Source organism: Etheostoma cragini, chromosome 13, assembly GCF_013103735.1.
Source record: "Etheostoma cragini isolate CJK2018 chromosome 13, CSU_Ecrag_1.0, whole genome shotgun sequence".
Lineage (NCBI taxonomy): Eukaryota > Metazoa > Chordata > Actinopteri > Perciformes > Percidae > Etheostoma > Etheostoma cragini.
In genome coordinates this window covers 5,768,968-5,794,878 of record NC_048419.1, presented here as the reverse complement: position 1 = coordinate 5,794,878, position 25,911 = coordinate 5,768,968, and the positions used below count along the sequence as shown (strand labels likewise).

Sequence of the window (25,911 nt, the reverse complement as noted above, 5' to 3'; positions counted from 1 at the left end):
CTCTCTCTCTCTCTCTCTCTCTCTCTCTCTCTCTCTCTCCCACACACCCCTGCAAGGAAATCAGACAAATACTAGCATTAATACCAACAGACAGAAATCCCAGGGTGTTCATTTGGTACAAGGGAGAAGGCTGGAAGCTAAACGGGAGCAGTGAAAAGGTAAAGTGGAATAAGAGAGATAGAGAAAGGAAGGGCAATGGGAGGAGAGTAGAACAGAGGGAGGGAGGGGTTGAGTGCCAAATAAGCTGCCCTCTCGTCTCCCATGCACATCTCAGACTGTGAGCACTGGAGCACAGCGTGAGCCCTGGAGCGCGTTCTCGACATGTACACCTGTAAGCCCTATTCATTCAGGGATGCAGCATTCACGTGTGAATGGCAGCCACACCGTTGAGACGTTAACGGCAGCACAGAGTGTTTTGTATCAGGTTTGATGAAATCATCTGAGCTGGGAGGCAGAGGCAGCGAAGGAGAAGGCGACATGCGGAGAAGTGGATGCTGAGCTCCTCCACTCCACAATTAAGGTCTGGACCTTTTTCTCTCCTTTTATCAGTCAGCCTTTTAAAATATGGACAGGAGGAACATCCTTTCAGTGTATGGATTTTCTGGGTCATGTTGTACAAGACAGGCTACCAGCCCCCCCCGCTGAGGTATATATATATATATATATGAGATATATATGTGAGATGAGGTATATATATATATATATAGCTGAATCCCTGAGAACTTTCATGTTAATAAAAGTCATTTTGACTGTTGATAATCTTCAGATCAGAGCACAGATTTGTTAACTGTGCTTATTTCTTGGTTCCTTTGTTGTGTCACGCCAGCATGGAGTCTCATCTAATTGGTGAAATACTGTCAACTACAGTAACATGAAACATCCGGTTAAAATATGTCATCCTTGGCTCTGCTCGGCACTTCTGAAATGTGCATCTTTTAATCAGACTTTGGATGATCTTTTTTGGCATCTTGCTGCCAAACTGTCTGGTGTGAACTCCAGATTATCTCGCACTGCGTTCCCAAAAGTACTGACACTAATGAACTCTTTTGCACAATGTTTTGCCAAAAAGTCCATCTGTTTCTTACATAAGCTTATTTTTTTTTTAGATAATAATAAAATAGAATAGAACTTTATTGAGCATGGTATTGGTCTTAATGCTCTTAAAAACAGAACAATTATTATTTTTTGTTTAAGAGTTTTGTAAACTGACTTTTGCATCCTTGATTCAGACCTAAGCAGCAGCATGCATTGTGCTGCACTGCTGTTTTCTACATAACAGGGCTTTTTTTAATAAGTGTCCTTCGATTTTGTCATGACAAGTTCTGGTTATTGTTAGGGTTAAGGTTAGGGTTCATGTGACATGACTGTGTCATGACAGTGTCACGTGAGTATCATGTGAGATGACACATGTCACTCTTAAGTAGAAAACGTAACCCTCGTGTTGTCCTCGAGTCAAATTGACCCACTTTCCTACATCTGAAAATAATCACAAAATAACATGACTGATTCCACACAACGCTGTCAAGTACAAATCTCTACTTTCATTCATTTTGGGGTGTCTTATTCAATTTTATAGCATTTGAAAACAAATTATAGTGATTTTGAAATAATATTCAGTAAAAGTTGACATATTCCAGTCTGTGCTTATCCATCAACATACATTCCTTTAATTTTAGTCTAAATAATTCCTAATTTCTGCTTTTCTAACTCAAACATTAGGTATAATTTCCTATAAATTCCCCAAATAACTGTAAACGAAAGTTAATACGTTAGTGTTACGTAGTGTTGACAACATAAAAAAAAAGTGACAAACATTGAAAAAAAGGGACAGAAATGTAAGAAAAAGTTAAAAACTTCGATATAAAAGCATCAATAAAAGAGTTGATTTTCAATTTTGACGGGAAGACCACACAAGGGTTAAGTAAAATCAAGTAAAGTGTTACCAGCTATTCTTTAAATGTTCCTCGAGTCTCGCTGTTCACTTACACAGGGATGCGTGATGTGTTAAATGAGAAAAGCCAAAGTCTTTTTCACACTTTACAAGCCGTTTATAAAGTGATCTGACTCCTGAGAATCTTTTTCTGTGCAGAGTGTAAAACCCCCTGTCGTCTGTTGCCGGTGTATAACATCAACCATTGCATTGAGCACATCACTCAGCTATCTGTCCCATGGCTGCATCAGCTGTGGAGCCTAACCATATTATCTTTAAAGACATTTGGAATGAAGTCCTAGGATTTCACATTCAGATTAGCTCCACCCTTACTGGTTTGTCCATTAACAAATTGCTCCCAAACAGACTTGGCCAAAATAGTTTGATGTAAAATTAGGAGCTGCTTACAGAATTGATCCGAGGGGCTATTTTGTGAAGCATTCCCAACAATTTTGATTCTGCATTAGTTCTTGTGTAAACTACATCGAATGCATCTCAGCAGAATTAACAGTGGCTCAGAAGGATAGTCAGAAGAAAATCATCACGCTTTGAACTAGCTCTGCAGGCTTTATTTTTTTATTTTTTAATCTGCGCACTCCGCTGTGCTCTTGATGTACATTACGAAAAAAAATGCCTTCGAGTCAGATTGTTTGAGGTTGTTTTTGCCCACTTGAAAGCTGGTTCAGATCAGAGGAAAATTCTCACTTCAAGCGGAGGGAATGCTGCATGAGCAGATCAATACGCAGAGCGGGTCCCCGCCAAACAAGCTCTATCATCCTACGTAGCAGGATGCTGACTCCTCTGATGTTCCCCCTCAACTGTAATCTTTCATGTCAGATGTACAGGAGGGGATCTGTAGACTTAAGTCCAACAGGAACAGTATCATTAATGCTAACCGTGGCGGTGTTCTCTGTGCAATGACTGACTGACAGATTTAATTAATTCGAAGTACACTCTAAGAAATAACTGTATTGACAGTGTGTCTGTGTATTTTAACAGAAATTGTCCATAGAACCTGATTCATAGTTGTATTGACTTTTTTAACGTTTCGAATTGCATTAATTGTGCTCCGACAACTCTTTTTGAGCAGCAACTCCCGTGTTCTGCGAGGTCAGATTACCGTTTTGGTCAATGGAGTCTGGTGGCTTTGAAGAGAAAATAGATAACGGCTTCAGTTCCTCCTGCATCATCTTAAAGTGGCTCAGACTGAAACATGGCTTAGCTTCCGTATGGGTGCTCCTGCCTGTTTCTCCAAACTGGAGACGCACCCAACACCATCTACTGCAGCTAACACACTGACTATGAAGAAGTAGCTCATACAACCATGCTTCAAAACATCTGAACTGTCTCTTTAATGATACATGAAAACAATATTTTAGTCTAATTTACACAAGTGACATTTTAGTGTCTGTTCACACGTCTTATTTGTCAACAGGAAGTGATTAACAGTTAATACAAATAAAGTATAATTTATTAATCCCACAAGGGGAAATTACAATTTACACTGTTATTTCAGACAGGCCGGAATTACACACACACACTACCTAGACATGAACTAAATGGAGAGATGTTGGAGTGGGGAGGGGCTGCCAATGGAAAGGCACCCTGAGTTAGGATGTTAAATACATACATACATCACTATTGTATAGATACCTGTATGGTGTGTATGTGGCACATTTTGATTTGGGAAAATGTTGTCTTTGTTGATGCCAATAAGGACTGTTGAAATCAGCAAACCATTTCACACAAGATTGATTTTCACATATCATAAATAACATAAGCACAACAGAAGTACAGTGGTATCACACTTCGCTGCTGGCACATTTCCTGAGTTTGGCATCACTTAATTCAAACACACTGCAGGCTCCCACACAACCTTCCATAACAACTCTTTGCTGTAGACCTCCAACCACGCACAATAAGGGATAAGGTGTGATTAACTTTATTATCGATGAAAAGAAATGTATTTGCAGCGGAATCACACCAAATACAAAACACTGTCATGAATGTGTTTGTACGATATAGTACAAAAATGTATACACACCAATTTCTTTGATACCCTATCAATCCTACGGTTGTTCATGTGACAGCCGGCTGGTCACTGCTCAGCAGTAGTTGGTGCTTAAGTTTAGCCGACCAGGTGACTTTGAGCTGGTTCAGGCACCCCCAGATGACAGTCTTCAGGGGCCGTAGTGGCAGTTGAGTTTAGCCGACAAGAAGTAAGGGTCATGACAACAGTTAGGTTCAGGCAACAAAATTAGTTAAATTTGGGGTTTGGATTTAAACCCTACTGAGGAACAAACATGAGTTTCCTGAGTGAAATTCTGTTGTTGTTGGTGGGAAATGAACTCTGCTCCCTGTGTTTTATGATCCACCCATGACATACGTTTGTCCTCATACAGCAGCAGTCAATGTGGTGCATACAGCGAAGGAATACGTGGAATACATAAGTACATTGCATTTCCTTTTGTATATATGCATTAATGGTGCATGCGAACAGCCTGCCAAAAAAGAATGAACATGAGTCAACAGTTGCATGAAAATCAACACATTTCTTGAAGCTTTTAATCATCGTTTAAGTTTCTCTTACATTTTTGGTCCCTTTTTAACACTTTTTTCAATGTTTGTCACTTTTTTGACATTTAACAATATGTAACACTGACTTATTTACTTTAGTTTCACAGTTATTTTGGTAATTTATGGTCAATAAACCTTTTTTATATGAAATTATACCTAATGTTTGCATTAGAAAAGCAGAAATTAGGATTTATTTAGACTAAAATTAAAGGAATGTATGTTCATGGATAACCACAGACTGGGATTTGTCAACTTTAACTCTATACTATTTCAAAATCACTTCATTGTTTTCTCTCCAAATGCTATAAAATTGAATAAGACACCCCAAAATCATGAAAGTAGAGATTTGTACTTGACAAAAAGCGTTGTGTGGAATCAATCATGTTATTTTGGGTAATTAAAAAACATTGATATAGGAAAACGGGTTAATTTGACCTGAGGACAACATGAGGGTTAACTTCTGCTCACATGCAGCGGTGGACTTCTTGGACGTCATCCTGTTAAAGAGGAGTGAACAAACATCTGGTGCAGCCCTGATACAGCGCAGTTATATAAAGCGTTGCTAACTCAGCATAGAAACACTAGCAACAAATCGATCACTGACTTCCTCCATCAGTATCAGTAGGCTGGAGCTTCAGATAGTGGGGGACAGAAAATGAAAGAGCAGTCGAGTGTGTTCCTTTAAACTTAATGGGCCCTTCTGATGAAGGCAAACATACTCAACAACTGCATAACTAGTAAGCAAATGAATGTGTGCGTGTGTGTGATGCTGTATAATATGGTCGAATGGAAGCTGCTCTGCCTGTGTGTGCCGTGCATTCACATCAGGACTGATTGTGGTTGCTGATTATATACGTGGCTGTGATTGGACTTGTGGGGGTGTAAAACACGTTCAATCAGTGTATTGTGATTGAATGCTGATTTAGGTTTGTACGCACATGAGTATATCCATTTTGCCTATAGTTTCACTTTAAAGTCTGCATGTGAAAGCGATACTCTTGATCGCACCAGTACGTTTGGTAGGTTATAGCAAAGTCTCAAAATTAACCCATCTGCTACCACGAATAATATACAAAAGACACCATTTTTTGCTTTGATTTCCCACTAGTCTCGCATTGTCAGACCTATCTGCACAGGTCCTTTGTTACCAGCCAAACAAGACGTTTCCACTGTTAAAAAACAAAACTTCAGGATCCACAGGATGGTTTTATTTAAAGTAAATTGTTTAAAAATCAAACCAGTCCCTTCTGCACAGCAATACATTACCTTACGTTATGAGTCCACAGCATACGTTTTTTGTAAAATAGTCTGCATTGTCAACAAATTACCGTATTGTCAGGAGAAGCACGCAGACAGTTCATTCAGGACTTTCATCAGCTGTTTAGGTTTAATTACTAACGTTAACTAGCATGTTAGTTAGCGATAATTAGCCTGTGCCTGTAATCTCTCAACACATACCTACGCTCTCTGCTGATTTGGAATGATTGAGATTTCTCTTGGCACAGCTACCAGAAGACTTACAACCTACAGACAGGTTGCCAAGTCACATCTACTTTGTCAAGCAAAGTTTGAGGCTGCGCGGTAATGCCTAGCCATCACCGGAAAAGTGCACACAGAGAGCAAAAGGAGAGGAACATGTATCCGTCGATCCAGACTAACTTCCCACCAACTACATGAATTTTCTGTTTGTGAACATTACCCCAGTTCTTTTAAATGTAGAGACCAGAACATTGCGACACCACTTTGAGGCAAAATGACAAGCAGTTGTTGTTTCTCGCTTTGATCATGAGAATAATTGGATTAGGCTAATTACATGCCCAGCTGAATGTGACACTCGTGCTCAGTGGCCATGTTTACACTGCGTTTTGATGACTTGAACTGATTGTCATTTGCCTCTGGCTGCCGATTTGAATTCAATTACAGTAATGCAGCAATTTCTCCATGGTCACATGAGCATCTTAACATAAATATTACTTTGATTATGGTCATGTTTAGTGAATTGATATTGTGATAAGACATGCATTTTGATTAATGCTGATTGCCTCAAGGAAAACAAGCACATCATTATTTACTTCAACAAATATAATATGCAAAATAGCAAGGAAATGGGAATATTAAAGTCAGCTTGACTAAATCATTCTCGAACTCTGAGTACATGCAGTAATGAGATTATAGTGTGCCCATAACCAAAGCTAGTGAAAGATAATGGGTGCACAGAACACATGGTTTGGGGGTCTATTGGTTCCAGTTCCCGAAAAGTTATAAAAGTTTGAAATAAGTGAAGTTGATGATTCTCACCTGGGAGCACCATATGGAAAATTGCAAAGTATTCAACAACAAAGTGTAAATTCATTGTGTTTGGGGGGGTGGGGCGGGCTGTGTATGTTATCCTCATTAAGCAAAAACGTATAGTTTATTTTATTTTGGATATAATTGTATGGTGTCTGCATCATGCACGTTAAGTTATTCTTTCTGTTTAGATTTTTTTTTTGTCTTTTACACTCCAACTGGTCTGTATGAACTGTCTTGTTTGTTTCAGGCATAAGTAAAAATTGGATAAAAAACTAAGTGTAATTTCAAACGTGATATAACTTTGACAATGTGAGATGGGACTCCTCGTGCATGAAGAGAGTTGGGACACTTAATTGCGGCACTGCTTCTTATAAACGCAAGCGAGCTGAATTTGATTAGATCCTGCAACTTTAACCGCCAGCACAACTGAAGCGCAGTCTCATCTAAAATACAGACTTTATATATATTGATGATCCAAACCAGAGCATGAGCTAGATGCACATGTCATTCAACAAACTGAATAAATCACTGTGAGATACTAGGTTTCAACCCTCATGTAGTCCTCGGGTCAAATTGACCCGTTTTCCTCAATCAGTGTTCTTTTTAATTACCCAAAATAACAAGATTGATTCCACACAAAGCTCTACTTACATCAATTTTGGGGTTCATTATTCAATTTTATTTATTTAATTAAAAAATTGAAGGGGTTTTGAAATAGTATTGAGTTAAAGTTGACATGTTCCATATACGTGTTCTGTGATTGACCATCAACATACATTCCTTTAATTTTAATCGAAATAATTCCTAATATTTGTTTTTCTAACTCGAACTTTAGGTATAATTTCCCATAAATGAGGTTTATCGACCATAAATTCCAAAAATAACTGTAAACTAAAGTTAATAAGTTAGTGTTACGTAGTGTTATACGTAAAAAAAGAAAATGTTGAAAAAGGGACAAAAACTTAAGAAGTAAAAGTGTAGATTTTGATTTTGATTTTTTTTTTTTATTTGGACGAGAAGACAACACGAGGGTTAATGATGCAATCATACTGTATGTAAAGATGTCACTGTCATCTTCATCCCAATATTCTTCTGTTTCATTGTTCCTATGATTGTTTTAAAGAAATGCCAATGAACCAGGACGTGTTTTTCTCCCATCCCAGAACGCTGTGTGGACTAGCCAGACCCTCCCCCCCCAGCGCTGTGGCAATGCGAGACTATGCAGAATACAGTAAAGTAGGGAGAACTACTAACGATCAGTGCAATAAAAAGAAAAACACCACAAATGCAAAAATACTTCAGCAAACAAGCAATTACAGCAGACAACATAGGTTCTAAAATAATAAGTACAATTACATGAATACAATGTCATGTTGCAGTGAAATAAGAGAGTTTATTGCACTAGTATAAATCTAATTAGTACCCTAGATTTTATTTTTTATTATTTCACAAGATCCAGTAGATTTGTCATAAGAATTTGTAGGGATGTTTCCCAGCTGCAGTTTATTGTGTTTAGAGTTGTTTTTTTCTTTATCAAGCCAATATACATACACAAGAAGATCCTAATTGCAAATGCAAACTGTGCAGTATGTGGGAACACTTTCCCTGTCAAAGCTGTGAAATGCACTGTTGGCACAGCGCTGTGTGCTTCTCATTAACACTTTCTCTGAAATGTCAGACTTCACACCGTCTTTACTTGCAAACACTCACAGTAGAAAGCTGTGATTGCACATCAATTTGTAATGGATCTTTCACTCACTATACTTTTTTTTTAATAACTCAACTTCTAAAGAACATTCGTGAAATGAAATGTCTTCGTATCAGCAGGTACTTTTTCAAACAGTTGGACTTTGCTCTACCCATATTTCATCCATCCATTCATCCAAGTGATGATAGAGAACAGTTAAACAACAAATATCACATTTCCTGATATGAGTTTAGCTTTAATGAGTTTATATTGACATGCTCTGCTGAGTACATGCTGGGAACAAATCAAATAGATTCATTCCGGAGCGCACGCACATGTGCGTGTTTGTGTGTGTGTGTGTGTGTGTGTGTGTATATATATAATGTGTTAGTTCTTTTTTTGGTAAAGTCACACAGTCTCGCTTTAAGTTTTAAGACTTGGACAGAACTCTAGCAGTTTCACAAAATGTAGATGTCCATACTTTAGGGAATGTCTTTGGTTGTGGTTGCAGTTTTGACTGTGTCAGGAAGTAAAGATCTCACCAGAGCTCACATTGAAGAATGTCAAGGCAAAAGAAAGAAAGCCAAAACTAATGACGCATGCATGATCTGAATAGTGAAGAATATTTGCATCCAAACAGATTCCATTTTGAATTGACTCAACACGCAACTTCACATTCCAGACCTATAGGTGTCTCTGTTCCTGCTACAGAAATTCACCAACAAATGAAGAAGAGGCGGAGCATGCGCATAAGCTTTCACGCTGTATACACAAATACTGTACACAGTACATACATACAGTACAAACAGTATATTTTGCCCTAGTTACCCTAATAGGCTCAATATCTTCTCCAGCCGGAACACAGGCTTGTAGTCCGCCGTTGTTGTTGTTGTTGTTATGAGACGTCATTGTGGGGTGAGAGGTCAAAGGCTAAAAGTCGTGTCGATACGCAAGTATGCGGATTTGCCTTCCAAACAAGGTTGCAAAGGCGCTGTTTTTGAATTTTTTCGCCCTGGGACCAGGGGCCTCATTTATTTTAAAAAAACGTTACGCAAGAAAAAGTTGCAAAAGGATAGTGAAATTTACGGATGCAACAATTCTCACAAAAGTCGAGTTTTTATAAAGAATTCACAGTTGTAAAAATGGGCCAATTTTTACGCAATCTTTTGACCGTGCGTGTGATGGTGCGTAATGCTCCCGAGGCTTTGCAGACTGCGTTTTAATGACTTCTGATGGTAACACGAAGTTTCACATGGATAAACACCTGCGCCATTTAACCCTTGTGTGGTGTTCATATTTTTGTTACACAGACAATGTTCCCCGGTTTGGTGGACCCATCACATTATTAGGCTTTTCAATCAGGCATAACAATTTGTGTAAAAGGTTTACTTTAGCTAAAATACCAATGATACATGCATAATTTATGGTTCATATTTGCCATTTACCCCTGTGAGATCACATATATAATCACATGTGCATGTATTTTGTGAGAAAACAACAAAATTCAATTGTAAAAAAGGTAGACGAATAGAAACAAGACGTTTAATCATTATTTATATTTAACAATTTGGACGTCATCCGCGGCGTCATCAGGTTTCCATTAAAGTTGATGTGTGCATTTCCCCTGCCCGCAGAGCGACCGCGTCCTGACTCCGTCCCGGCTCTGGCAACCCGCAGCCCTCAGGAGCGGACATGCGGAGCTTCTGCCGAAGCTTTTGTAAAGAATTGCAAGTTAAGTTGCAAATAATTTATTGAATGAATCAAATTTGAACATGTCTGTCAGTGGCTTGTTGATCGTTACAATGTTAGTTAATTTCCTAACCTGCCGTGGGACACACAGACGGATTAACAAAGGACTTATTGTAGTTTAACTTATCACTGCATTTACAAATGCTGGTGCATGACCGCATTAGGTAACACACGTCTATATTTATAACAAGAAGAGTCTGTACAGGTGTACAGAATGTTGTTTTTGCTTATTAAAAATTCAGACTTTTTGGCGCACAAAATCTTTCAGAATAGAATCTACACGGTTTTATGAATGAGGCCCCAGGTTCGAAAAGTGCGTTTTCAGGCAGTATTTTTATAGGATTCGTTTGGACGATCAACCAAAACGATGCAAAACGTGTGCGTTTGCACCAAAAAGCGTTTCCATGTGGCTTGCCCCTTATTGGGCCATGAGGTGTCATGCTGTATGTAAACCAGGATGTGAGAAATGACACACCAGTTATTATCACCAAGATGATTTTTCAAAAGGAGTTATGCTTCAGTGTTTTTATCACATACACATCGATGTTGACACGGCCATCTTAAGAAGCTATTAATTAGGCCTAATTGGAATGATTTGCATTTTAAAAGCACACTATACACTTCTCTCTGTATGTGACACCTTTGAAACTGCATCACGGTCTCATTAATCACCCATCTGTCAAACACTGAGTGGCATTTCTTTAAGTCTTAGCACATAAAGAGATGCAGGTAGAATATTGATAGAATGACGGTGTGAAGTGATGAAGGGGAGAGGGATAGCACATGGAGAACTATCAGTCTATAATTTGGAGTCCATACTTCTAGGTCTTCTCACTCAAAAGATACCCTTGTCTACAGATTCATTTTGTCGTGTTGTGAGGACAAGGTAGATTTAGAAAGGATTCCTGTTGGGTTGGGTTTTTGGCCTTCCGCTGGATACAAAGACACCAGTCAGAGAAGAGGTGTTGAGCTGTGACCAGTTAATTTTTTACAATGAATCTGTTTACGTTCTCACATTATTTCTAATAGCACCGCAGATCACAATACAGCTAATACACTTGGTCATGAATGCACCAACTCATTTGGCTCCCTAATAATATACAGTATGCATGAATGCCACAGCCTATTTCCTAGGGAAATAAGGCAGACTCACACCCCATAGAGGTGTTCAGGCAGATATATATACAAATAGTCTATTAATTATCTAAGAAATATGTATTGATGACTGATTTGAATTACTGACAAATGATAACACCATGGTGATCAAAGAAATAAAAATAGGAATTTGTGGTTAGGGCAGTTTCAACGTGATCGGAAGGAGGAGTAGAAAGTGAACAGAGGGAGGTTGAAATTTAAGGCTTTAGTGCCTAAGTTTTTGAGATTAATGAACGTCTGTTACATTCAAGTCATTTCCAAATGAGTTGATACAAAGCTAATTAAGACGATCAGCTCCACACAACTCTCTCTGTATTTCTCAGTATGGCTGTGTTCAGGAGATTGTGTTGTCAGGTGACTTTGCTGCAAACAAAGTCAACTGAAGATAATGACCTCTTGGCGAGTGGCTACTATAGCGTGCTTAACACCAGACCCTTCTCAGGTGTAACTGCGAGTGTGGCTGGGGAAGTTTCATTCACAGCTCATTACCAAAGGGGCATCACCAACAGACAACGCTTAAATGCGTCTGGGCGCAATTGGTTAGTCCTTCAACCAATCAGACAAACGATCCGGGTGACGTAGCAGCGGCATCAATGGGGTGCTGCGCTTTGGTTGCCGTCATGTTGAATGTAAATAAAAAGCTGCGCTATCGTCGTTGTGTAAGGCCTGCCACAATGGTTGTGATTGGTGCATTAATTTGGAATAATTGGAGATGGGCTCAAATGGGCTCTAGGCCTGACTGACTTGCAGAGCAAATCTCAAATTTGCTGGACGTTTGTCAGGGTTTTCCCAGGCTGTGGCTACTAGTAACCGGCAAGCGGGGGGGTCACGGAAGGCTTGTATCATGTGGACACGCCGACAGCGTTGTTGTCATTACTTAGAATTCCTCTTGGGGGCAACAGAAACTACACACTATAGCTTTAAAGCCGAATATTGAGTCAAGTCTGTTTCCTGCCCACAGTCAATTTGAGATACAAGCTAAGTGATGTATAGAATATGTGATAAGCATATTCAAAATACTGTTGGTTAGTAAAAGACTGCAGATGTGCTGCGTACTGAGCAGTCATGGACATTTATTAGATTTCAAACAGGAAACAACATGGCCTGTAAAGATTCTAGCAGCGACGTCTTTAACACTACACATACAGGGCCACCCTGAACAACATGCACAGGATTTTTCATTTAAACTTTTGTCCCTCCTTAAAGAAATAGTTTCACATTTTGAGAAAACGTGTTTATCTAGTTTTCTTGCCAGGACTTGATGAAGATGAGTTTTCTACTCTGCCTTCTGTAGATTAAATATGCAGTCTAACTTCTGTTGCCATTCTCTGGACACGTGACTTGACTTGGACTCGGAAACGCTGACTTGGACTTGCACTCGGACTGGAGGATGAAATTGGACCAGGAAGTTAGAGGAAGGCTTCGACTACTTTTGTGTGTAATAGGCAATGATGGAGGACTTGAGTGCTGGACTCGGACTGGAGCCAGACTCGAGTTGCAATTCTCTCGACTCAGACTCATACAATTGGGACTCAAGGCTTGACTCGGACCTGACAGTTAGTGACTCCACACTGCTACGAACACCTGTAAAGCTCACTGCTCCAAACAGACCATGCATACCGTATCTGACAATTCCTGAATGTCAATGTCAATATTTCATCTCTGAGTGCTGTGTATTTTACCTGTTACTCTGTTTACTTATTATATTTTGCGTTTGTACTGTTTTACTTTCCATTTTCTTCTGTTTATGTCTTTATATTAGCTTTGTTTTTAACTGATGCTTCTTTTCATTCTCCTTTGTTGCTGTAACACTGCACATGTCCCCGCTGTGGGTTTAATAAAGGATTATCTAATCCCATGTTTGCAGTCTTTGTGCTTAGCTCCTTTTGAAAAAGCTGGAATGATTTTATTAGTGCTAATATTAAATTTTGTGCAGACATAACTGCCAGAAATTGTGGTATGTTGACACTTTCGGACTTCTTTTTGCCGTGTGGGAGATATCATCGCTGTCAGAAATTCACATTATCTCTGATTCGGAATTACAAGTTGGGCAGTTGCATGAAAGGTTCCCCCCGATATGATGACAATATGATGTGAACGTGGCAGAACGTGTGTTATTGCCCTGCTATGGTAAGTCATGTCCAACAAGGGAAAACATCTATCTCAGAATGCCTTTATGCTGGCGGAATATTAATCCTTTCCCTGACTGTAATAGAGTAGGTGTGATTTCAACTGACCTAATCTTCCACAAGCTTGAAAAGGTCACAGTCACTCATCTAAAACGCCCCGCTCTGAGCAGCATACAGCCACTGCACTTTGTCATGCACTCCTTCTTTGTGCCTGTCAGCAAATGAAAGCAAAGTGAATAGAAATACCCTTACTGTCTGACTAGTGGACCATGTGAGTATAGCTGTTTAAGCCTCAGATAAACAACACACACGTAATGTATGGCTCTCTCAATTTTTCAAATCCCCCCTGTAAGAATTCCATTTGTGCGGCTGTGACATTTTTCATGTGATTTATTCTATTGTCCTAAGTCCGCCGGCCATGGCTGCCCCTCCGCCCCATCCCCTTGCCATCAGCTTTGACAATCCCAGCCTTTGTTTTTGCAATGAGAAGCAGCATTCTTCCAGAGGGATGACCTCCTCTGTCTTTACAGGGGCTGGCACCGAGGACGCGACCCTACCCGAGGATTGGATAGCACCCGCCGGATACCGTTAACCAAATCCGCTAGTTGTCAACCCAACTCTGGTGCTCATATGTGCACCAAAAACACTCTCCATTCCCGGGAAGAGAACTTGATGGATGCCTCTGTTCATCACAGCTGGCACATCAGGGCCCAGCTCCATTATTAGCACCTTCATCATTAACACAGCACCACAGGAGTAGACTGTGACCAAGTGGATCATCATTACTTATTTCTGTAAGTACTCATCTCTTAAACTTAATTAATAGTGTATTATTGAAATAGCATTGTCTTGTGGTTACCTCAATGCTCAGTCATATCATTGTTAAAATGGTCTAACAGGGGGAAATAAACAACTTTCCCTTGGCCACAAATGCCCAGCAGCAAAACGCAAAAGTTGAGCTTCACCAGAAGGAGAAAAGCTGAGACAAAAGGTACTGAAGTGAAAAACTATCTCCGAGAGACTCGTCCCTAAAATCCCACACCACTTGAATATTAGAATTCCAAACCATTCTTTCACCAAGGCACCAGGCTCAACTTTTACATCTCGCACCAGTTGAGGGATAGAGCAAACTTCCAAGCAACAAACACCAGAAACCTTGATACGTCAGATTACCTGCAGCCGTCTACCGTACTGTATGCACACACATGCACAGGCCACATTGGGATTTAAGGGAATAACGGCAGTTGGCTGGATTCAGATTGCAGTAATGAGGACTTGATGACAGAAAAACACTGTCCTGATCGTCTCTCTCTGCTGTGAATTCATTTGCAACTAAATATGATATTTTTATCACTGAAGGTACTATTACATGAACTGCAAAAAAAGATGCCTTTTTTGTTTTTTGTGACTGTGTCTGCCACCTGGAGGACTAGAGGGTGTGCGTGGAACTGCTCTAATGGCTTTTTATTTGGGGGACTACAATATTTGGTGTAGGACATCATGCAATATGGTGTGTGTGTGAATATAAACTAAAATGTTTTGTGCCGCATTGTTACTTGGGTTCTCTCGAATGCCAAAGACAAATAAAGGGAGACTATAAAGGTTAATCTGACTTTACACTGTAAAAAAAATTGTAATTTGACGATATTATGGAAACATGTTAATATAAAAAAAAATGATATGTTTATGGTAAAAGAACATTTCAAGCATGTTAATGTTATAACCATAATAAAATGTGTTTGTGGTCACATTTTACATTTGCAAATGTTTCTTAATTTCAAATATTTATTAAAAGATCTGTTAAATATTTCTTTTATTTTGAGTAGCTTCACATGGAGCGCTGTAAATGCATTTCTTAAATTAGATGAATTTAGTGAATGGAGAAAATTATATTTTACGAGTGTAAATATCCTTAGTTCCTTCATAAACATTAAAAAGCCATGAACAAAAACACAAAATTGCATGTCAAATTAAAGCTTCAAACGGAATTAACTATGAAAAATGACTGTATTAATACAAGAAAGTTATCTTCCGTTACTGAACGGGGCTTTTGGCACCCCTGCGGCTAAAATGGTACCCTTAAAAAAAAAAAAATTACATTTTTGGTTTTTACAGTGTAAATATTAATCTTTTATCTATCGGTTGTGCACCGTGCTCTCCAGGCAGGGTACCCTTCACATGGAGGACCTGTCGTGACGCAGCCTGCCTCCTGTTGGTATCTGCCTCATGGCTCCCTGCCGCGCCTGCTATATGACTGCTATTAGCTGACATTAATATAGATTTCCCTGCTTAGACCGGATTTCAAATACACATCTCTGTGACGTTTGACATCAAGAGAACCCTATTTATAGTTTTTAAGAGCTGTGCCATATATTTTAAACGCACAATGAGAAGCCTTTGATCTTTAAGTGCTGAATGAGGCTGGCACCATCTTCCTTGTGGCTCTTTGAGCCAGCCAATGTCTATCATTAGTGAGCTCTTTGTTGGGACCTGCCAGGTGTACACTGTATGTGTACCTGTACTGATTGGTTATTTATGACTGCTTATGCCGTTAAAAAAAAGCCACAACGAAAGAATGACAGCCTTTGTATTAGAGAAAGCAGCTTTGGAGAGCACAATCACAGCATTGTACACACAGTGAGAAAATAAATAGAAAATAAGGAGTTAATGCTAGGGATGTTTAAGTCTGCTTTGTGTCTTTTAAGGGAATTATTCCATAGATAGATACTTTATTCATCCCAAAGGAAAATTTGTTAATAGAATTCAGAATAATGGACTTAAAGGTATAGTAACTGATGTTAATCCAATACACTTGAAAAATCAAAATCAGTGAATACCTCCTCACGGTTTAGATTCATTGGTTTGCACGCATTCATTAAATAGATATAACAACACAACATAAATCAAAGTAAATCTATTACACCTAGCTCTCTGTTTTTTATGTGCATTTAAAAAAAAAAATCTGGTGTTAAAAGGAGTAGCCTGGAAATCCAGATCCGTATCAGAATGTATCAGTATTAAGGGTTGGCTACAAGGGCATAATTACCGAGCAGCATTACTCAACACCGGAGTAACTCGCTGAGCAAATTCAAAATGTGCTCTTGTGAGAACTCTGGATTTCCAGGGTAAGAAAAGACTGCAAGACCCAGAAAACAATGTTCCAGCCAATCAGCAACAGGCAGTGTCAGATGATGGTAGGGGCGGGAGGAGGGGGGAGGCTGCATTTAAATATGTGTGGGCCAGAAGTTATCCGTCTGTGAATCTGGAGGGGCGGAGTTTCTCAAAGGGGGGGGGGGGGGGGGGGGTTGATTTGTTTGGCAGGTGCGTTTGAAGATCAAATGTTTTTGCAAAGAATCCCTTACAGCACCTTTAAAGATTTTTGTTAGCTGTTTCTAAATTGCAACTCTTAGATCGGCATCATGGTTCAGTGCTTGCACAAAGTCAAATTACCAGGAGAAGAAAAACCTGCTTTGTAATGCAGATGCATCATAATTAATTTTATAATGATCAAATATAAGATAGATACAATTGTGAAAGTCCGTTTCGCATTGCAGTTGTATGCTGGTGTTCCAGTTTTTTAGACATGCCCTATGTTTGATGCTTATAGAAAAATGTGAAAAATCATTGTGTGCCAAGTGAAGTCTAACAAACAATCAGCACCGGATCTCACCTTTATAGTTTATTATTCAGCATCAGGCAAACAAAATGTTAATTTTGTCCGGTATTTTGGCCCCAAATAATGATTCAGAAGGTAATAGCCCACTTCTAATAGTGTAACGTTAAGTCTGCCTCCTTCTTTCATTAATGCATGATAAACTAAATGAAGTTGTTCTCTGGATTCTCTAAATATGTGATATCACGTTTTGGAGAAAATCCAGAATTTGTTGCCTTGAGTTCCACACTGGGTGACTGACTGCAATGCTGTCTTCACGTAAAGATGAAGGTGATCCAAAGATTTGACAATGGACAGTGTAATTATCAGCATTGATAGACACCATATTGGTATTAACAACACTGTAATCTACACCATCAGACATAACAGTCTATGTGCAATTATTGTAATTCAAAATGACACAAACACAGTTTTGAGACAGAGTTACAACGTTGTGTCAAGCAAAACGCTCATGGCTGAATGAAGTCATGTCTTTGCTGCCCACCAGATATCCAGACAGCTGCTGCTGGTCACAGTACAGCACGTGGCCCACGGTGAACCAATCAGCATGCTGACTGAGATCATGCACCTTCAGGACAGAACGCTCACTGAATGTGACTGACAGGGAGGATTGTGTTTCGTTGCGGAGAATCTGTCAGAAATACAGCCAAGAAGGTTTTGTTACTGTTCCCATTTGTCGGTTTGTTTGTGTGGGTTTGTCTATTAGCTACAGGATATATTTTAATTTTGCAAAATGTTTGCAAATTAGCTGCATTACATTTTTGGATGAGCCTAAACAAGTAGTTTCTTTCATTAGTTTCATTAACTGGTTGCCAAATTCTTGCAGGCATGTCATAAATTACCATAAGTCTTGAAAGCCTTGTGCAAGTGGAACCAAATTAAGATGACAGATGCAATGCACATATCTTAGCATTGTTGCTGAATTTGCCCAAAGAATCTACACAATTGCATGATTGTACTGTCTGTGTGTTATGATGCAGATGCAAAAACGAAATGTCTGCATTATACGTAATAACACGTTTTGATTGTTGTTTCATTAGCGGCTGCCTATGAGAACAAGTCATTTCGTACTGATGTGGTTGCTTTCAAAATTCACGTTAAAATGGGAATGCAAAATGGTGAGGAGGTGGAGAGCGAGTCATCGCTTTTCAACATGAGGCGCGAAGATAATTGGCATGTCTAAAGCAATGACATGCTGTTCATACATGACCCTATCCAACCAACCCTGCCATGTTAATTAGCTAGCACAACCTCTGATCTCTGACTGGGGTCAGTCCTTTTTAATCAAAGATTAATTTGCTTTGAAGACTTGAGCATGATTATCCAGCAGAGGATCTGTCTCATGGAGAGACTCATAAAGAGAATTGAAACAAAAGCACACAGAGTGGATGGTGCTGTATCTTTGTGATCACATACTGTGTTTATGTGCTGCAGGAAAACAGCCGACCAGCACTGTTGTGACAATTTTTGAATCCCTGTCAGACAATGAAGAACGAGACAAAAATCTCTCTCACACTGGTAATAATCAGAGCATGGTGCACTAGACAATTGGTCTATTTTGATTGGTATTACTAAAACATCTTTAGATTTTGATTGCAAAACGCATTAAAATATAATTCAATGGTCTTGAAAAATGTTTTTTAATCAATTGGGCATAGTATAGGCAGATTCAGGCAGGAACACTCTCGTCATGCATCCTGACAAAGTTCCCTTGGCCTTTGGAATTAAAATACCCCCCCCCCCCCCCCCCCCCCCACCACACACACACACACACACACACACACACATCATCAAATACCCTTCAACATATATAAGGGTTAGTATGGTGTTATTTCAGTTAGCTAAATAGCTGGTTTGATTTGCATTGAGACTATTATTATTATTATGGAAAGTTCCCCATGCCTATCTCTATGTATGGTGAAGGGTGTGTGTGTGGGTGTGGGTGTGGGCCGAGTGGGATATGGGGGGGGGGGGGGGCTATTTTAATTCCAAAGGCCAAGGGAACTTTATCAAGATGCATGGTATCCTGATCCATAAAAAAACTGGCCTTTAGAAGTAAACATCTATGTGCTTCTATGGGAATTTAACATATGGGTATGTTTACTTATGACCCTTGTATTTTAAGGATGAACATTTATTTATTTACAATACATTAGTCATTCACAAAGAAAATGTTGTGTCCTTAAAAGGTTGGAGTTTCCTATTTTTTCAATTAAGGCATTGAGATCAATTTCCAAAAGATGGTAATTTTTTTCCTTTTTTTGATCAACTTTAGCATGGGTGTGTAAATTCATGCAAGCCACTGTAGATTTAACCATTTATTGCAACGAATGGAAATACAGTTATGCTTTGCGCTGATGGCTGCGCTCTTGATGATGCTCCCTGGACCAGCCAAGCAGCGTGCTAAGCTGAAACAGGGAGCACCATGCAGAAATCATTCTGGGCATAAGGAGAGTGATCCAAAAGAAAGGCATTGAAAACCATGTTACACTTTGAGTCATGTTAGGTCTTCGAACTAGGAAGGCAGAGACTGGCCAAGTAGCAGCCATAGTGAGGGAAGCAGCGACAGTGTAGCAGGCATCAGAGAGGAGGGTGTCATATTTAAAAGGGATGGGAGAAAAATGCGCTCTGGTTTATTGGCATTTCTTTAAAACCAGTCACACTTGTCTTGAGTGGTGCTGAAACTCAGATTGGACAGATAGTCTAGCTAGCTGTCTGGATTTACCCTGCAGAGATATGAGAAGCAGTCAACCACAGTCCTCACAGAAATCAGCCGGAGTTTAAAATGCCAACTCAAAGAAAGAGGAAGGTAACAGACATCTAACTGAAAAGAATGAAATCCGGCAATCCAAGAAGTGGAACGTTATGGACATAGATTAGGAATTAATCAATTTGGCAACCATTAATCCCTAATAATAGAAACCTCGTAGGGCTTTAACCCTCAAAGTTACGAACATGGAAAGCATTTCAACTCTTTCCATTCACTGTTTGCATAAAGTTGACGTCCAAGCTATTTTATGCAAATTAGGGGCATCCAGCTCGACTCAATGATTGTCAAAAACTCCCAAAAATCTTTTAAACTGACCTACGTCAATCTAAAATAAAGATCGATTCAGTAGCTGCATACCAGTAGCTTGTTTCTTGCATAAAATGTCAGAAACACATTTCATTAAACTATTTTTTGTAAAATAAGAGAAAGTTTACAAATGAGCCAAATTGCTGTATTTTGAAATTTGGGAGCAGACAGCCCCTGTGAAGCACCAATCAGGTGCTGCCATTGTATAGGAAGGTGTAGACTATTTTCTTTGCTTGTCATTGGACTTGGAAGAGAAACAGATAACTGCTAGTGGCAAGCCCATCAAGCATCTAATGCTGGGGCAATCCCTGCTGTCAAAACACGCCACAATGGATACATACCATTATTTTCCAACCTTCTTCAGGTGAACCAGAAATAAGGTGCTTGGCTTTAAATTGCCTGAAACACGTTGCTACATATATGACCTTTTGTAATAAAGTACACCGAAAGCACACAGATAAGATAAGGCTGTATTAATCCTGCACTTGGGAAATTCCTGTGGTACAGCAGCTCAAAAGAAATAATGTACACACATCAGAATAACATAAATACATGTTAAAAAGACACAGGCAAAAAAGTATACATTAAGTATATACATTAAGTGTAAGAAATGGAAAAAATAAGTTAGTTGTAATAATAGTACAGTATAGACAGTATAGAAACACAGATGTTCTGATGAGTGAGGTGCAGATGAATATAACTGAAATATTGCATAGTTGGAGGTGACACTGAGTAATGAATAATAAAGCGTAGTGCAGAATAATGTCCAGTGATGGCTCATATTGCAGAATGTAGATGAAACAGTTGATTATGCTTCTACATTGAATATAAGTTATTCAATTTTTATATATTGTGCCAGAGGGAGCCAATCATAGACTCATCACTGTTTACGACCTCAATACCAGGCAGGTCAAATGACCAAGAGAACTAATTCAACAGATTTTAACTCAGACACTATTCCTGAGACACATGACAAGCTGTCCAACAGATTCTAATCATACGCACGTTGCAGGGATAATCGACTGAACCGCACCCCTGAGACACACATCCTCCTTCTACAGGCCTCTCTATACAGAGCCAACAGGATCCATCCCTGAGCTGACCATGTGTGTTGGCTAGAAACATAGGTAAGAGAATTGTATTGCATTATTTAGCACTTACTCCAAGGCGCTTTTACAATTTGCCGCTTATTCATCTACACACACATAAACCAATGGCAGTGAGTTTACTTGCAAAGCAGCAGCCAGACCATCAGCAGAAATTTGGGGTTCAGTTTCTTCCTCAAAAACACTTGGATATGGGAACAGAAGGAGCCGAAGATGGAGTGTGCATTAACGATGGAGCAAGGGGAATTAGAAAATAAGGCCCGTCTGTAATATAAGCCCAGATAAAGGCCTGACCATTTCTGCCCATGAGGTAAATAACCATGAAGAACATATAGACTTGTTGTCCTTCTTGTGAATCTATATCTGCATCTACTGCTTAGAGGCAAGACAGGGACTGACCCTTCCAGTCCGTCTACAGCCCTCTTCATATCACTAAGCTTGTATTATACCAGTATGCTTTCAAAAGAAACAAAAAAGAAAGCTTTGACCTATTTTCAGCAGCCTGGGATTGCTTCTTAACTCACTGTATCTTCCCTTGTAGTTTGTGCCTTGCAGCCACAGTATGTTGATGTCCAATAGAGAGCCAACATATATAAATTCAATTTACATACTGTATACCACTGGGCCATTAGATTGGGAAACTCGTCCAACCAGCTCATACATTCAAAGACAGCTTATGACAGCACGCTAAATATAACTCTTAAAGAGATGACTGACTGGATTCCAGTGAAAGACAATGATTTATCATCTGAACCCTACATAATGTATGACAGCCTCAAAAACAAAGTATTTAAAAAAATGTTACAGCACTCTGCCAGATTCACGAATTATAAATCTGTTACGCTGATATATAAATTATCAACGAAATGCTTTGAATTGAATGTGTTCAATCTAAATAAATTGAGCAAATTGAAAAAATTCAGAAGATCATAAGAAAATCTGAACACTTTAAGTAAAAAAACAAAAACAAATTGGATATGATAAGACATAAAATAGAATAATTAAAGAAACCCTACCATAATTAATGTTTCCAAATGACACTTATTTTGTTAACTTGTTATCTTGGGTGAGATCTAAAGATGGTCATTTCACTGCTTTCTGTTTCTTTTGATTGTGCACCATATCATGTGTTGTGTGCAGGTAGTGACATGTCTCAGGTCTGACCCTGGAGATGCCGAAGAGACGAGACATCGCCGCCATTGTGTTGATCGTGTTGCCGTGGACACTGCTCATCACTGTTTGGCACCAGAGCGCCATCACTCCTCTGCTTGCTATCCGGAAAGGTAATTAAAGGGTCAAGATCATTCCATTAATATTCATCATAGCAACAAAGGTGCTTGTGTTACTTAAAGCATTAATCTTTGTTTATGTGAATGGGTTAAACAATCTAAATTTGTAAAGATTGCAACCAGTTGAGATAAAAAATTTAATCGCGGTGCAACTTTTAAACAGTCTGGGGCGTAATCTACTTTTGATTTCCCTTGTTTAACTTCAGGTGTCCCTACATATTTATTTGAAGACATTGTTTCTATGTACATAGTTATTTTGATGTGGCATTTGTTTTAAAAAGAATTGTTCATGTTGTATTTATTTTTAGTTATTTAAGATCAAATACAATTTCAGTTGCACTTTTGATAAGAAGACTTTTTTTTTACCAGTTGATATAAATGAAGAAATGTTTTTTGTTATTTGTCTGCAACTCATTCCGTTAATGAAGTTGTGAGAAAATCATATTGGGGACTTGAAATAGTGAATTATATGGAATTGTGGGTTGAGTATATTATTAGGTCTCGTGTGTGTTCTCACATTGATAAAAATGCCATGAAGCCAGGGTGTAATGCCCAAAGGATTGGGTCCATTTACTCACACGACAAGTGTTTAGCATCAAATTTATCTACAGATAAAAAGAGAGTCCACACAGTCTTGTGTAGGCCAGCAAACTGTCAAGAAGAAACATATATCGGAATATACAATGGCTTCATGCAGGGGCATAGTGCAAAATTCTGCCTTCTTTATGGACCCTTCCTCACATCCACAGCTGTTCTTTGTAGCATCTTTTGGGGCCCTGGGTGCTAAGGCCCATTTCCACCCCCAGTCCGACACCCCTGGCTTCATGTAGCACAAGGTCCCATCTGTATTTGGGAGCACACAGAGGCTCACTGTCATTATGTCCCCCAGATGACAGACGAGATGGTCGCTCCAAATCCAGGAATACTTTTGCTTTCAAGGAGTCCTGCTCTCTTCAGAACCGGGACATCGTGGAGGTGGTGCGCACCGAGTATGTCTATAGCCGGCCTCCCCCCTGGTCTGACACCCTGCCCACCATCCACGTCGTCACTCCCACCTACAGCCGACCGGTGCAGAAGGCCGAGCTGACACGTCTGGCCAACACCTTGCTGCACGTGCCCAACCTTCACTGGATCCTTGTGGAGGACTCCCAGAGGAGGACCACTCTGGTCAGCCGTCTCCTACAGGAGATGGCAGTCAACTACACCCACCTCAACGTGGAGACACCTAGGAACTATAAGGTACGCGGGGACACAAGGGACCCCCGAATACCTCGGGGTACCATACAGAGGAACTTGGCCCTGCGGTGGCTCCGGGAGAGCTTCAGACTAAACAGCAGCCAGCCCGGGATTGTCTACTTTGCAGACGATGACAACACGTACAGTCTGGAGCTGTTTGACGAGGTAAGGAGATGTAATGCAGAGCAAAACAAACAGGATGTAGAGCTGAATTTCTCTCTGAGAATGCAGTCTCCTGCTTATTGTTTTTACAAACATCTTACTTGTGTTGCACAAAAATAATGGACGTAGCAGAAGTGACATACCCTATTGGTTTGTGGAGTGTGTTTCGAAGCCTCAAATTTGGCAATTTGGGTATTGCCATCTTGGTTTTTGGGGCGATTTTTGGACAAGAGGGTAGGGCTAGGGAGGATGAGCCAGTGTTGTCCTGTTGTCTATATGGTTTTAATTGCAAAATTATAGTTAAGCTAAAGAGGGGAAGTCATTGATTGTTTAGCCGTCGGGTAGTTCACTGGCGCCATTCATCTGTATGTAAGGCAGTACAGATAATCTGCAAAATTTTTCTGCAAATAACCAGCTAGCTTGGTTAGCTAGGTGCCACCGAACGCTGAACAAGACATTTTATGGCGACCCAAATGGTCCAATGAACTTTAATGACGTGAAAACAGACAAGGGTCTAAGTTTACGATGAACAGGGGACAACACCCCAAAACCAGTTTCAAGGCTATTTTCATGTCCACTTAGCAATGGTTAGCATTGCTAAGTGTAGCCAGGCCAGTGGAGTCGCTGCCTGCTGGAAATTAGATAGAATGCCGGTTTAAGGAACATTGGCTTCACTTATGAGAAGTCCGTCTATTGTTTTTACACTCTATTGGGGGCCTTTAGCTAAATCGACATATAGAATATATAGGGATTAATAGAAAAATAAAATGACTCACATGAATGATCTCTGTCTCTGTTTTAAACTACCAGATGCGTTCCACCAAAAAGGTGTCGGTGTGGCCCGTGGCCTTTGTGGGCGGCCTACGATATGAGTCTCCCAAAGTAAACACCTTGGGGAAGGTGTACGGATGGAAGACTGTATTCGACCCACACCGGCCCTTTGCCATCGACATGGCTGGGTTTGCAGTGAACCTGCGCCTCATTCTGTCTAAACCTCAGGCTTATTTTAAGTTACGAGGGGTGAAGGGAGGTTATCAGGAGAGCAGTTTATTAAAGGAGCTGGTCACTCTCAGCGATTTGGAGCCTAAAGCTGCTAACTGCACTAAGGTAAGAAAAGGAGCCTCTCTGATTAGCAATAAAACGAGCTGCTTCTGTATTTGCTGCTCGTTTAAGAGGATGTGCCTTGAGATCCCTGGCTGTCATTACAATTTGTTCTTAAAGTCAATAAACTGTCAGCTTACAGCCAACTCTCACGCTTATAGTCTGTTAAAAATAGGCAACATTCTGCCTCTAGACGTTGTGTAGCAAGTATGATGTAGTATATTAAAACCGCACAGCATTGCGAGACAACAGTTTTGTTTTAGTATTTTTATCAGAGTGGTTGATTTCTACTCGTCTTTGTCCCTTTCTTCTTACCCGCAGGTATTAGTATGGCACACACGGACCGAGAAGCCTGTGCTAGTAAATGAGGGCAAGAAGGGATTTACAGACTCTAATGTGGAGATATGACATACTTCATCTGACACAGGTAACAGCAGAGATTTAGAAATACAAATTAATGCACTTCCACACACTGCCTATTTGGGGGGATGGGCCCAAAATGAGCTTAACTCATATGTGCACCATGAGATATGGACCTAACTTGAAATAGCCTAGATGTCTGACCTTTCTATACCATATTTTAAGGATTGTCTGATTAGTTATCACAAGTACTCTATAGCTGGCAATATTGGTCCACAAGTTGATCCACCACATTGTTTAAAAATGAAATATCTCAATGACTATTGGATGTATTTCCATGAACGTTAGTACAAACATTCACTGTCCCAATAGGATGAATCATACAGACT

At 39.7% G+C, this 25,911-nt stretch overlaps 1 protein-coding gene across 3 annotated transcripts in view; it reads left to right on the top strand.

Annotated features, from left to right (window-relative positions):
• The first annotated feature begins 260 nt into the window (after positions 1-260).
• LOC117955564 (galactosylgalactosylxylosylprotein 3-beta-glucuronosyltransferase 1) overlaps positions 261-25,911 on the top strand; it is a 28,208-nt gene continuing 2,557 nt past the window's right edge. The window contains exons 1-7 of one of the 3 annotated variants that reach the window (XM_034890137.1): positions 261-520; positions 14,050-14,313; positions 21,281-21,395; positions 22,503-22,657; positions 23,553-24,064; positions 24,872-25,168; positions 25,484-25,589. In XM_034890137.1, coding sequence (XP_034746028.1) covers positions 22,546-22,657; positions 23,553-24,064; positions 24,872-25,168; positions 25,484-25,570 — 1,008 coding nt within the window. In that variant the 5' untranslated portion in view covers positions 261-520; positions 14,050-14,313; positions 21,281-21,395; positions 22,503-22,545 and the 3' untranslated portion in view covers positions 25,571-25,589. The remainder of the gene's footprint in view (positions 521-14,049; positions 14,314-21,280; positions 21,396-22,502; positions 22,658-23,552; positions 24,065-24,871; positions 25,169-25,483; positions 25,590-25,911) is intronic. The other 2 variants (XM_034890136.1, XM_034890135.1) reach the window with 2 other exon arrangements.